The sequence below is a fragment of the Epinephelus moara genome, chromosome 22 (assembly GCF_006386435.1).
Source record: "Epinephelus moara isolate mb chromosome 22, YSFRI_EMoa_1.0, whole genome shotgun sequence".
NCBI lineage: Eukaryota > Metazoa > Chordata > Actinopteri > Perciformes > Serranidae > Epinephelus > Epinephelus moara.
Window position 1 is genome coordinate 7651076 of NC_065527.1, and position 14903 is coordinate 7665978.

General features: G+C 42.0%; 2 protein-coding genes across 7 annotated transcripts in view; one reads left to right on the forward strand and one right to left on the reverse strand.

The window, feature by feature from the left end:
* Nucleotides 1-14903, reverse strand: part of rpl15 (ribosomal protein L15) — a 993591-nt gene that overhangs the window by 966687 nt on the left and 12001 nt on the right. The window lies entirely within an intron of this gene.
* The window catches only part of ptprua (protein tyrosine phosphatase receptor type Ua), a 275060-nt gene that overhangs the window by 244647 nt on the left and 15510 nt on the right, over nucleotides 1-14903 (forward strand). For all 6 annotated transcript variants that reach the window (XM_050034607.1, XM_050034610.1, XM_050034608.1 and 3 more), the window contains 3 exons: nucleotides 4328-4463; nucleotides 6848-6997; nucleotides 11526-11840. In XM_050034607.1, the coding sequence (XP_049890564.1) occupies nucleotides 4328-4463; nucleotides 6848-6997; nucleotides 11526-11840 (601 nt within the window). The remainder of the gene's footprint in view (nucleotides 1-4327; nucleotides 4464-6847; nucleotides 6998-11525; nucleotides 11841-14903) is intronic.

Consider the following 14903-nt stretch of genomic DNA (forward strand, 5'->3'; position numbering starts at 1 on the left):
ACCAACCGCACCAGAGTTCATTTGTAACCGGACTGAGACCACCTCTTCAAGAAGGTCTCGGTCTGGTTGTTTTGGTGCACACATGAGTGTGATTGCTGTGTTCACACCTGCCCAAACGAACCGCACTTGGGGCAAACGATTTTGAGTTTGATTGAACCGAACCAAACAGTGTCATCATTGGATTCATTTTTGTATTCGTAGCGCTTTGCAGGCTCCTCACAGAGCAGAAAGCTAGTCTGGAAGATGGAAACATTCACCTTAAACAGCTGGAAATATTCCCATTACTTGATTTTGTCGGAAGAAACACTATCTCTGCAGGAAGTGGTATCAAGACTCTTTCCACTGTGAAAAACACGTCCTGAAACCTCCTGAAAGCGACCAACAGCAGAACAAGCGCGTGGATATATACCCCATAAGGGTGAGCCCTCCTCGGCCACAAACATTGGCTGTAGCGCTACACTGGCTGAACAACCAGAACTGTTTTTTTTCATGGACAGCTGCAGGCTACAGAGAGCTAATGAACCTGACTGGATTGGTGGTGGAAAAATGTTGCTCCCTGATTGACTCTCCATCCTCCAGACTGATAGGAAAATACGAGTCCCAGGCAACATAACACCCCAGGTAAAAACAAGCAAGCAAATAAACATTTGCAAGCTGTCTAGCCTTAGCTACACTTACTGGCTATTACATGTAAAGTCTGCATTTTACATGTAAAGAAAATTTGTTTAGTTATGGTGGAAAATTTGTCACGTAGGAGATAGAGACATGGTTTTCTGATACACCTTGGCAAATACTACCTCCTTCTTCTTCTACTATAGACAGAGCACACATACTGCCATCCACCCCACCAGAAAGCCCAAAAGACGAAATATAGAACAGAAGAAACGAGGGGTTTAAACAACCGCAGTGTCCCTCGTTGAAGTCCAGAGGGGGTCCTTGATCCATGCCAGTCTTTTTCTCTGTCACATCTAACCTGTTTGGTTTGGGTCAAACAACCTCTGGTGGCCTTTTGGTAGCTTTGGCTACTGTGAAAACTACGGGCCGAACAACCTGACCTAGACAGTTTGAAAAGGAGCATCTTGGTCTCATTTGTGTGTGGTTTAATGTGATTTTTGCAGAAAGCCGAACCATTAGATCCGTCTGCTGACTGTGACCTGTTCAGGAAGCTATGGTATAGTGCAGTAAGTAATCTGTACAAGCGATGTAGCCTGCATGGAAATCATTTGGTAGCCATGGTAACCTATGCACAAGGACTTTCCTGATAAATCAGAAAGTGAAGATTAGTTTCGACTGCACTGAGTTGTGCTTGTATCCCACTCTGTGTACTCTGACAGTTCATTAAGTCCATGAAAAAGAGCATGACACAGCGATCCCAAAATAATACCCCTCTGCAGTACTGCTGTACAAGACGCCTCTTCCTCCTGCTGTCTCTACCTGTTTGTCGTTATTACCTTGCATTTGATTTGCAGTCTAATAATACTAATAACACTCATATTAAAGTGCAGCATGACCTGCTGTCAGTCAAGGGAATATGATGTCCCTGCGCGTAATGCTGATGATGCAGGATGACAGTGAAGCTGTCATATCAATGAGTTACCTGTCAGTCGATTTAATGTCATGTTTACAGCTCTTAGTTTGTTTGTAAAAAATCGGTATGAATACGAAGCGCACTGAGGAAGAAAAGGCAACAATTTGACCCATGGTCCAGACCAAATTAACCAAACTACGTGTGTGACAGCTCTCTGATTCAGTCGTTTAAAAAAGAAGAAAACACATCAGCAATGAAATGCTGTGACGCACTTTGGATTGTGTGATTGTTTTTCCTTGTGAAAAGAAACCAGTTTTCCAACTCATCCACTGATTCGCGCTGTAGAGACGCACCTCTTCAGGTGGTCCTACAGTGGTTGTTAACCAGAGCTGACAGCTTGTACGCCAGCCTAAACAAAGCAAATCGAGTTCTTTCACCTGAGCCAAACAGGTTACATGTTAAAGCACCTTAGGGCCTTTACACATGGTGCGTTTTTGCACCTTTAAATCCATTATTTTCAATGTAGACATGTGGAGGGCACGCTCAAGTGCATCCTGAGCCCCTAGTGCTTCTTCTAAACTTTTGGAGCACTGCAGCGCACACTGCACATCATGTGAAAGGACACTCACCACTTTATTAGGTACACCTTGTTAGTACCAGGTTGGACCCCCTTTTTAATTCTTGGTGTCATAGATTCAACAAGGTGCTGGAAACATTCCTCAGAGATTTTGGTCCATATTGACATGATGACATCACACAGTTGCTGCAGATTTATCAACTGCACATCCATGATGAGAATCTCCCGTTCCACCACATCCCAAAGGTGCTCTATTGGACTGAGATCTGGTGACTGTGGAGGCCATTGGAGTACAGTGAACTCATTGTCATGTTCAAGAAACCAGTTTGAGATGATTTGAGCTTCCTGCTGGAAGTAGCCATCAGAAGATGGGTACACTGTGGTCATAAAGAGATGGACACGGTCAGCAACAATACTCCGGTAGGCTGTGGTGTTTAAACCATGCTCAGTTGGTACTAAGAAAATCTCCCCCACACCATTACACCACCAGCAGCAGCCTGAAGCGTTGATACAAGGCAGGATGGATCCATGCTTCCATCTGAATGTGGTTTTTCCAATCTTCTATTGTCCAGTTTTGGTGAGAAAACCCGTGTGAATTGTAGCCTCAGTTTCCTGTTGTTAGCTGACAGGAGTGGCACCTGGTGTGGTCTTCTGCTGCTGTAGCCCATCTGCTTCAAGGTTGGACAAGGTGTTGTTGCTTCAGAGATGGTCTTCTGCACACCTTGGTTGGAACCAGTGCTTATTTGACTTCCTGTTGCCTTTCTATCATCTTGAACCAGTCTGGCCATTCTCCTCTGACCTCTGGCATCAACAAGGCATTTTGGCTCACTGGATATTTTCTCTTTTTGGGACCATCCTCTGTAAACCCTAGAGATGGTTGTGTGTGAAAATCCCAGTAAATACTCAAACCAGCCCGTCTGGCACCAACAACCATGCCACGTTCAAAGTCACTTAAATTACCTTTCTTCCCCATTCTGATGCTCCGTTTGAACTCCAGCAGGTCGTCTTCACCATGTCAACATGCCTAAATGCATTGAGCTGCTGCCACATGATTGGCTGATTAGCTATTCATGTTAACAAGCAGTTGAACAGGTGTACCTAATAAAGTGGCCAATGAGTATATGTCTTACATCTGTCCTCGGGACAATATTTAAGAAAATAATGCCTGGATCAGCTCAGAGGATGTCTGTTTAGTAGGCCAATGATACGGAACTGGTTATAGTCGCTTAGCAACCTCAGACGCAACCTGCGTCCGCTGGAGCAGAGTGGGCGCACGAGTAGCACTCAGCATCCAACCTTGTGTTTCCCAGGCAGGTGAAAGATGCGCCATGTGTCCCGGCCCTAATTCACATTTCATTTTGCTAAAGTGTTCTTATATCTAATGAAAACAACAACAGATTTCTCACAGCTCTTCAGTCTCCTGCTTTATTTATTATTATTTGTGCATTATTCCTTTTTTAGCCGGGTGGCATTGTGCATGACGTGCCACCAAGTCAACCCAGCATATTAATATGGTGCTGCACAGAGACGCCTGTCAAAAACATCAGTGTTATAAGCAGCATGAGCAAAATAAACACGAGCAATAATCATCGGGACACTAAATGTTTTCACAAAGAGTCAGAGATTCCTCGCTGATCTCTGTTTTTATTTGAGAGCCACTGTACACCAGCTCTCTGACCGTGGGTTTAAACTCCAGCTCACACAAATCCTTTGATACATCTTTTAAAAAATGATGTGCTCATTTAACAACACTGATGCACCGCAGGGGGATCTTTCTCTGTTCAGTGAAAATTAAACAGTTAACGCTGCTGTATGAGGACACATGAGGCAAAAAGCATCCCGGTTTTTAACTCCGATGAGCTTAAAGTAACTGAGTTTTAGAGAGAGCTGAGGCATTCACTAACTCCCACACACACCTTTATCACAGTGTTAACAGTAGACCAAGACACTGAAGGCACAGGCCAGTACATAGGGCGTTTTTAAATGTCTTCGTACTCTCCAGCTAAAAGGTTTTTCTCTTTCAAACTTCAACTTGGATTTTTTGTGATGCCAGAAAATAATAGTCACTGTATTCCCTTTCTTTCTCTCCAGAACAAAGCCCTTTATTATACTTCACTCTGGACGGAGTATCTTGATCATTAGTAAGGGCTCCCTGCCGAGACTTTTTCATTTCACTGGTATATTCAGGCTTGTCGATCCTTCTGCTCTCTCCTCTGCACCAGTATGGGGGCAGGCAGGACCGGCTGCTACATTGTGCTGGATGTCATGCTGGATATGGCTGAGTGTGAAGGAGTGGTGGACATCTACAACTGTGTCAAGACTCTGTGCTCCCGACGCATCAACATGATCCAGACTGAGGTGAGTGGGAGGACAGGAACGTGGTCAGAGAGGCTGACACTGTTAACCAGCGGCTCATAGGTTTGATCTTCACAATGTAGCTTCTATTTTACATTGCTTATGTATTATTATTTGTTATGCGTGTTTGCACTGGAATTAAAATGTTTTCAGATTGGAAAAGCCTCTTAGACAGCCATCAGTTAAACTTCTACATCCAAAATTCATAAGTTGAAGTATAAATATTAACAGCAAGATTCCCCAAAAATTTGCATTTGTATATTGATTACTTTCTACATGTTACCTTGAATTGTAGAGAAAATGTTTTTCTCACATGCCTCCACGGTGAACGGAGAATCCAAAAAAGGAGAACTTTTTTAACGAACAGAAGACGGCAACAACAAAGCTACATCAAAACATCTTTTTACAAACACTTTCACAGAACGTGTGCAGCAAAATCAAAGTCTCATTATCCAGCTATATGCTCTGTGCCTCCCGAACAAATGCATTTTCACTAAAACGTTACAGTGTAAAGCACTTCTGTCTACGAGTATCATACCCTGAGCGTGCCTGTGCCCCACTTAAGCAGAGTTCAAATGCATGTATGTGCCCAGGCATGAGGCTATTTGTACTGATGTGTTTTAAATCATAATGTTTTAGTAAAAATGCATGTGCTGGATAAATGGGACTTTCAGTAGGCTGCATGAGCTGTGTGTAAAGGGTGAAGAATGTTCGCCTTTTTGGATTCTCCATTCACAGTGGAGGCATGCAAGAAAAGCAAAGTTTTCTTCACCTATTTAAGGTAACACACGCGAGAGTGATTGATATACAAAAGGTCATTTTACAGATGAAGTATTCCTTTGAAGCAGCATTATTTTATTTATTTATTTATTCATTTTATTTTTCCAAGGGAGGTGGAGGGTGGGGGGAGGTACTGTTGCACTAAGGCCGGTTAAAAAGCCAAAAAATAATCTTAAAAAAATCCAAAAATAAAAAAGATGATTATAGCAGCACATTTTTACACCAGTGTTATCGGTACGTACTGTTAGTTTTAGGTTTTGAAGGATTTTAACACATTTTTTAATTGTCTGAAGTTGTGAATTCTCGCCTGGAACGAGGGTGTTTTCTGGCACAGAGCAAGTTTAAAAGTTTTAAAAATAAAAGTAGATTATGTATAAATCATAATTATTTCACATATAAAAATCCTGTGGAATCCAAAACAGTCAGTTAAAATGTTAGTTTTGGGTGTGTGTGATTTTCAGAGCTATTTTGAGGTCAGTTGATTCTGTAGCTGATCCAGGCAGAGCTTATTTGAACTATTTGTACTATTTTTGCACAGTTTAATACACAAAGTGTCATATTTAAGGATTTTATAATACATTAATTTGACTGTAAGTGTCAAATTAATGTAGTGGAGTTTGATGTTTACACGACTTACATATGACATGTACAATAAAAATATAAAGTAGCATAAAACACATGGATGTTAGTATACTTAGTCGCTTGCTTCTCCACAACTGGTAAGTGAAGGCACATTTTTGAAGGATGAAATTATAATTGTTATTCTACATTCATTTAAAAAAGCCAATGGTGTTAAAACAACAAGTCATACTAGGGTGAGACAATACTGTCAAGTCGATACTTATTAAACACAAGTATGAACTCAAGATATCCGCTTTAATTGTGTTTAATTGCAAGTTATTCTATTTGGATTGGGAGTTCACAATAAGTCTACTTATTGTGAACTCCCAATCTTCAAATAAACACACCAGAAAAATCCATTAATTACCAAAGTAAATAAAAGTAAAAGTTGGAAAACAGTTTAGAAATGTTCTCTTATTAACAAGTCTGCAAGTGGAGACGGTACAGTAAATACCAAAACAATGGTATTTATCCCCCTTTTTAATTTCCTCTCTTCACCTTTCAGCGAGAGCTCGTCTACCAGTTGAATAAATATTTCTGCAATTACAGAACATATTAAAAATGATAAATAAGTTGGAAGAGGGACAGTTTTATGCCTGTAATTTTGAATTTATCCTCGCTTCTTTGATCTTTTGTTTGGTTGGATGTCAAAACAAATTTCCTAGTTTCCTCGTTAATTGCACACAGCTCATGACGGCATAAAACTATTGTGTGTGGGCAGTGTTTTTGCTCCTCTGATGTGTGTTTTCTGCACTTTTTACCCCATTTATAGGCGCATTTCTGCTCGGGAACAATGCCTAAGAGTGGGCATGGCGATTTGAAGAATGTGTGACAGTTATGACTATTAGTCAACATTCAACAGCAGTAATTAAATTCTACATTGTTCTTCAAGTGGGCAATTAACAGTTAGGAGGCTCATAAGTGCAGTGAAGGGTTTGCACGACTTTGTAAATTTGTGAATGTTTTCCCCGCTGTCTGTCTCTCAGGAGCAGTATGTGTTCATCCATGATGCCATTCTGGAGGCTTGTCTGTGTGGAGAGACCGCCATCCCTGTCAATGAGTTCGCCCTCACCTATAAGGAGATGCTGAAGGTTGACTCACAGAGCAACACCTCGCAGCTGAGAGAGGAGTTTCAGGTAATACACAAAACACACACTCATTCCCTAACTTACAGCTCTAACCATAAAGCAACAGTTGTTCTTGTGGTATCATACCCACAGCTTCGATTTAGCTACATGGCTACCTTACTTTACCCTTCAAACAGTGTGCAACATGCACTTAGTTGCCAGTTTAGTTGATAGACCTAGCTAAAACTTGAATTTTGATGACCTGTCCAGGGTGTGAGATTTAGGCTACATCCAGACTAATACATTATCCTTTTGAAATGGCATTTTGAAACAAATATGATGTCCATATACACAAGCGTTTTAGCTCTATTTGAGAACATAGAGGTGCTGAAATAAGTCCTAAAACCTGGGCATGAGATAGCATTTTAGCACTCCCGGTTCCCCCCCAGTCTCAGTGAGTGGATGTTTTTGAATGGGTTTTAATTAGATGCCTGAAATAAGGTCTGTGAATACCATAAGCTTAAGAGATTTTGCATTTTGCTCTACAACATAAAATATGTTCGTAAAAATGCCACTTGAAAATGTAAAACCTTTGTGTGTCTGAAAAAGGATGGCTGCTAGCAAGTGGCCAAATGAGACCACAAAGTGTCATCACCACGGACGCAGCTTTACAGCCTTGTTGTGATAGCGATGTTGAAGTCATGCAACGGTGGTGTCATTTGTTTATAGCTTAACGTTCTGCCTCAAAAATCATTAAAGTGGTGTTCATTTGTGGAGATTATCTTGCTGAAAAAAATGTGCAAGTATCATAAACTTTTGTTTGCCACAGAGCTTATTTTCTGCAGGTATCCAAAATCTAATGGAAAAATCCTGTAGGCTGTTTGTAGGGGGAACCAAGGTGATGTTAATTTAAAAAAAAAAAAAAGTTATCCCTGCAGCACTCTATTAATCTCTGTCCATACCAACACGCCTGAAAATGTACATCACATGACCATTCGCACACACTGGGCAAAACAGGAAGCAGATTTTCCACGCTAGGTTGGATGCTCAGTTACAGAAAACACTACAGAGATGGTGAAAAGTCAGACCAAAGATTTCTTTGCTTCTATGCTTCTATGATGAGTTACTCAAAGTAATACATGAGGATAGGGCGGTCACTGAGTCGTTGCAAAGCAAAAACCGGGACATATCAGAGCACCACTGGTAGGGAGCATTACGCAATGCCAGATGAAGCCATGGGAATAGGAAACGTGTATCTACGTGTAGTTTGTTGCCAGTGCCAGTATGAGGCTGGTTTTAGTGGACATAAGGTGTTAACAGGAGTCGATGCCTGTGGAGCAGCTTTTGATTAATTGTCTAGTGTCAGATTTCTCAGGTTAATATCACCAACACTTGACAGATGTTCCATACCTGATCATTCTGGATAATGCTCTAACAGGGCAGCTGTGGTTCAGGAGGCAGAGTTGGTGGTTCACTAATCGCAACATCAGCGGGGTTTGATCCCCAGCTCCTCCAGGCTGCATGTCAAAGGATCCTTGGGGAAGATATTAAACCTGTCCTGGTGTGTGAGTGCGTGTGAATGTTTTACTGAGTAGTAGATGACAACTTGTATGGTAGCCTGGGCCACCAGTGTGTGAATGTGTGTGTGAATGGATGAATGTGACAAGTGTAAAAGCACTTTGAGTGGTTGGAACACTAGAAAGGCACCATACAACTGCAAGACCTTTTTGCCATGTACCATTACAGTCCCCACAAACACAGCATCCTTCATTTACTTGTGATACAGAGTGACAATGGAAAGGTTGGTTGTTTTCACTCCAAACAGTCTCTACTGTCATCAGGAAACACAAACAGCCCAAGCCGACACATCACAGATATTGTGGTTTCCATATGTCGTCAAACTTTTACCCCTGCTCCACTGAATTAGCTCTGGTTCTTGAACTGGTTCTCTTCACAATTCTTGGAACCGTGTTGCGATATAGCAAAGCAGCCCACGTTGCGACAAGTGTTTTACCAGGACCACGGTAATCGAGATCAAGATATCGCCATATTCAGTACAGTGAACCAGACTGATGGCCAACCTGATCCATATGGGTAAATGTTGCCTCACCTTGTCCATCGCCTTAGCAAGAGCTTCAATGTTATGTACCATGGCCTTATTTGACCAGGCAATACAGAGTTCCAGAGATGTTACGTCATACAGTAGGGTGACCCACTGAGTAATGTGGAGTGTATGTGGGGGCTTCCAGCTCTGGAAATTCAAGGGATAATGAAGAATCATCATTTAAGGGTAAAATTGTCAGAGCACAGGGTATATCGACTATCGAGGAATTCTTGTGATTTATTGGTTTCAGCTGATAACCAGCTTTTTGGGTTCCAAACCAATTTGTTTTTGGTCAAAGTGCTCCTAAAGCCTAGTTCACATTACACAATTTTCACCCCAATTTTGCGTCACAGAGACTATCGTAATCTTTTGAGTGTTCATACCTGGCGACGTGTGTTTCTGTCAGCGGGAGTCTCGCCAACTGCGTTACGACCTGTGTGTGCACACCACAAGATTTCTCCACCGAGCCCTCGCCGACAGAGCCCCAGATAACGCGGTGACGTCACCAAACTACATTTTTTAATTTGGAGACGACACATCGTAAAGGCATGGATATTCTTCCCAGTGTTGAATCAGATCTGCCTCCAGGGCCTGGGTCCAAACACAACACACTCCCCGTGATCCTGTGGACGCCGCCATTATTGTTGTTGTTGCTTGCTGGCTTGACTCAGTGTTGCCAGATCTTGGGAGAGAAACAAGCAACCAGGGCTATGGAAACAAGCCCAAAAGAAGTGACGTATATATATAGAGAAAGGCGACTTTTAGAGAGCAAGCCCAAAATAAGCAACTCCACTTTAGGAACAAGCCCAAAAAACTGCAACCCGACTACCAATATTTATAAGCAACTTTACAAAAAAAAACAAGCCCAAAGTCGCGGTTGGCAACCCTGGCAACCTTGCAGCTTGTCCTCCTCACATTTCTTCCGTCCTCCTGCGTGCTGCCGTGGGACGTATCCCGCCTCTCATTGGCTGACGCTCTTTGTCAGTCGTGTCAGCCTTCTCCAGTTTTCTAGCATGCCAGATATCCAGCTCGTAGGCTTGTTCACACATGAGGACTTGTCGTGGCAAACTATCTGCCGACTCACCTCCGACCCAAGGCGGCTCTCAAGATCCTCTGCGATGTCAAAATCGCGGTGAAAATCGTGTAATGTGAACTAGGCTTAACAGTTAAAAGTTGGGTGCATAAACCGGAGCGAAATGTGTTCTGTGTTGGAGGGAAAGTGGTATTTGAAGATGTGCACATCAGCTATGGTGCTGGCTTCAGCGATACACGTAGGCACTGTAGCTATAATTTCTAAACACACACCTGCACTGTGCTATTCTGTTTACAGTAACATCTCTCCATGCAAATGACATTTGGTGTTGAACTAGAAGCAGTTCAGACTTTAAAGTGCTCTGCTCTGCTTTCATTACTTTAAGCTGTAAATCTTGAAAACCAAAACCTTTAAAGTCGACAACAAATGATAAAATGACGGAGACTTCACTCTGATTCTGTTATTTTATTTTCATGTCATGTCACTACTTGACTTCTCTTTATGTCTGTTTTCACAAAAACTGTGTGATTTCTTTAACACAACTGTGATTCTGTGTATATCCTCTTCGTGAGAGCTTTGACATTTGCCCTTTCAAACATAATGTGTCTTGCACTGTCGGTCTCTTGTGAGGAGAATACTCTGGTTTCTTGATATAAATGGATAGCCAGCATGAGAGTGATATCCACCAAGGCCGGAGCTGCTTTTCTAATCAGTATACATTAAATATATAAAACCTTTTGCTCAGCAGAAAAGTTTCAGATTGCAACTAAGAACGTGTATTTGTCTTCTGTGTAACGCTACTGCCTTGTCCAGTTAATGTCAGTTATAATGATGTTATTGATTGGTGACCTTTGGCCAGAATAATTAGAATTTTCCTTCCCGCATGCAGCACATTTATCCTCGCTCAGTGCTGCTCATATGAGTCGTCAAAAAGACAGCCTCTCATAATTGCGACTTGTAGTCTAGGCGCAGTATTCCAGTTATGAGCTCGAATATTCTATTCATTTTGTCTAAACCAATTGGGAGTCATTCACAATACGATGCAAGTTAGATAATCAGTTCATTTCAATTTCCATTGCTTCATAATATGCTTATTCATAATGTATGAGATTGCACTAAATGTGTTTTTATCCATTAAGCCTTGTGGGGATTTTGACTGATAATTAATGTGTTTTAAAGTTTCCCGGAGATGATTGGAGATAGTTGTGCTTGTCAAGTATTGACAGTCAGGCTGTTTGAGTGCAGAATATTTTTCACTGCGTCTGTCCATCCCTCTTTGATCCCATTTCGGTTCCGCTGCGTCTGTCTCCTCTTATCACAGTCTTTCTTCTCAGTCTTTCATTGTATCTCTGCATCTTGAATATGAACACACAAGCTAACCTTTCTAATTATCTTCCCCGCACACTCTCTTCTCCCTCACTTTGCCTCTCCTCCTCCTCTACCTCCACTTCCTCCCTCAGACTCTGAACTCGGTGACTCCTCACCTGGATGTGGAGGAGTGCAGCATTTCTCTGATGCCCAGGAACCGCGAGAAAAACCGCAGCATGGACGTCCTGCCGCCGGACCGCTCCCTGGCCTTCCTGGTCACCACCGAAGGAGAGAGCAGCAACTACATCAACGCAGCGCTCGCCGACAGCTTCCTCAGGCCTGCTGCCTTCGTGGTGACGCCGCACCCGCTGCCTGGCACAACCACTGACTTCTGGAGGCTCGTGTACGACTACGGCTGCACCTCGGTGGTGATGCTCAACCAGCTCAACCAGTCCAACTCAGCCTGGGTAAGATGACAGGGGCTGTTAAACCTGTTGGAGATTAGCATGTCTTGGTAGCAGAAGTCATTTTATAATGAACTTCTATGATGTCAGCTTGTCACTTGTAATTTAGCCATGGGTAACTTTAAAACCCTCTGTGTGACAACATCTGTGAGTGATTAGCGCCATTTACATACACTCTAATAACACAGATATCAGCGTGGGGTAATGTTCGAACAGGGTTAATATTTTATGGCCTATTTCTAGCACCCAAACTTCTCATGACCTGATCTGATGATTTTTTTTTTTTCACTCTGCTTACTGAGGTCTAACTTCTGCCACCAGAGCAGCTTTTCCTCTGAGAACCATATTGCGTGTATTATCTAAAGAAGATGCGGAGAGTGTCTAGTGTCAAGGCCGATTTCATACCACACACAATCGGGCAAGCAGTAAGCTGAGAACCAGAGAAAATGTAATGACACAAAAAGCAATGTAAAACAAAAATGCTGTCAGGCTTGTTCTCCTGCAAAGAGCAACTTCTCCTGCCTGAGAAATCCAAAAACAGCCTTGTGATTCTGGATATTATCCCAGATGAGGAGCCCTGTGATTGCTGTGTAGAAGGCAACATACACTGAAGCACCTCATATCTTCATGATCCTGATAAATATACTTATTAAATCTTGCATTGACAGTTTTTTAACTGTCAATTTTGCCTATGCCGCAGTCACTTTATATGAGGATTTGAATTAACATAAGACATCTTGGGCTGTATTCACAAAGGATCTTATCTTCCTACCAGGACTCCTAAATGGCATAAAAAAGTTTCCCAAGACCTATTCACAAAACTGCTGAGAGACACTTTTAGTAAAGAACAAAGAGAGCTCCGAAGCGAGGAGAAGGGGCGGGTTGACCCAGAGTGGAGTCAGTCCCCTGCTGTCCACGGACAGGGCGGTTCATCTCCTGAATGCTGTTCATCCTTAAATCAAAATTATTATAATTTATCTTCTTATTTTGCTTTTTTTTTAATAATGGCTTTAGTGTTTTGAGATTGAAACACCAGTACCAAACGTGACCAGATCAGAGTCAAATTGCCGTGGGTTCATCACTCGCAAATCAGTGCTCAGGCGCTATGTGTGAACTGTTCAAAGACAGCAGATGTTTCCCACATATCTAGAATGCTACATATCTGGATCTGCTGCGTACCTGTCGGTGAGCTACAGCCAATTGGAGTGCAAGACACGGGTTGTAGACAGAGATAAGCGGCGCTTCAGTGCTTTCCAAGATGTGTGTACGTGTATTTGTTTGAGAGTGAGAGTAAGAAAGTAACAGTAAGCGAGGAAGAGCAGGTGGAAGGTGGACTATTGCATGTAGTGTTTCTACCAGTTATCAGCCTAATTTTTGACTTTGATATTTTTGATATGCACCTGTCCAACCCTGGGTTGTGGTTTGACCTTACCCATCTTGACACACTCACTAGATACTCCTCCTGGTGAAAGATCTTGTAGTGTGTAACCCCCTGTCACCGGTCAGTCATGTAGTTTGAAAACCACAATGACTTCAAGACTTGATTACAAGACATGCAGTGTGACCAGTACTGCCAGTAGTGTGACCTTAGCTTTAAAGGTAGTGGCATATGGGTCTAACTAAGGGAAACACATATTACACACACATACTAATACACTGTATGAAATCCAAACTACAGTTTAGTAGAGATCAGAGCTCACAGTGGGATTAAATTATGTGCCAGCTCGTCTCTGTGGGTGACTGGCTCTCAGCAGTGAGTTATGATGGCCAGTGGTTGAGGAATGTTTATCCAATTGGTACTAACAGCTCACACTGGGATGTGAAGTGGTCTGTCCATCTTGCTGGCTCTTGGGGATCTTGAAGCATCAAAGGTGGTTTAGGTCAGTGGTCTGGTTTAGTGGCCATGTAGCGGAAAAGGGGTCGTCTTATTTCGATCGTTGCCGTTTCCAGGATATTGTAAATCTCCCTGATGTGTTAATAGCCAGCATTCTTTGGGGTTGAAGAAAGAGCTGGAGCTTGTACTGTCTGCATTTGAAACAAGCAGAGACTTTCTCCTACAACTATTTAATGTGCACTTAATGGTCTGTTAAGGAAATTTGGGTCTGAAAAATGCTCTTTTGGTCTAATGAATAATTCTTACTGACAGCAAAGATATCGCAGGTTCATCAGTATTGAAAAGTATATTTTTCCAGTGTCCAAGCAGCAGAGTGCATCCCTGGTGTTATTGGATTGTTTCGACTTGGTGAGCCGATTGAATCCTCAATAAGGTTTGGTATCATTGTATTTTTTGTAAAATACTGACATGATGAGATTCATTGCCTGTAGCACATTATTGACTCTGAGCACGTCTCTGGACTGCATCTAAATTCTCTCAGACTTTTACTTGTAGTGCTAAATGCTTTCTAAATTACTGTCAGACCTAAAACTTAGGAGTCTAAAAGCTGGCACTGACACTGTGGCACAATTTAAACAAGTGATGTGTCATCTTCAACATGTTTTCCACCCCCTCACTTTGAGGAAACTCACCTGTAAAAGTTAAAAAATAATACTATCGCCACAAGTAATAATTATTTTTAGTTTTGTTTTCAAATAGTCAATTTATTGTTTAGTTTATACACTGTCAGAAAATAAGAATAATGCTCATGACATTATTTTTTGACTATAAGTCATGGATGGTTTAGTGAATGGACCTACTACGGGCAGAAGTCTCAGGGCCGTTACTTGCAAAATGTCACTCAAATTAACACATACCCACCGTGAAGAGACTCAAAATGACCACAGAGACACAAAAGGACCACAAGGAGATGCAAAGGAGTTACAAAGAGACACAAAATATCTTCAAAAAGGGGTAAAATGACCACAAAGAGACACAAAGGGAAGACAAAGAGACACAAAACAAAGACAAAGAGACAGAAAACAAAGACATAGAGACACACAATGACTACAATAAGACACAAAACAACCACAAAGAGACACAAAACGACTACAAAGAGACACACAACGACTACAAAGAGACACAAAACTACAAGGACACGTGAAACAACTACAGAGAGAAAAAAATAATAA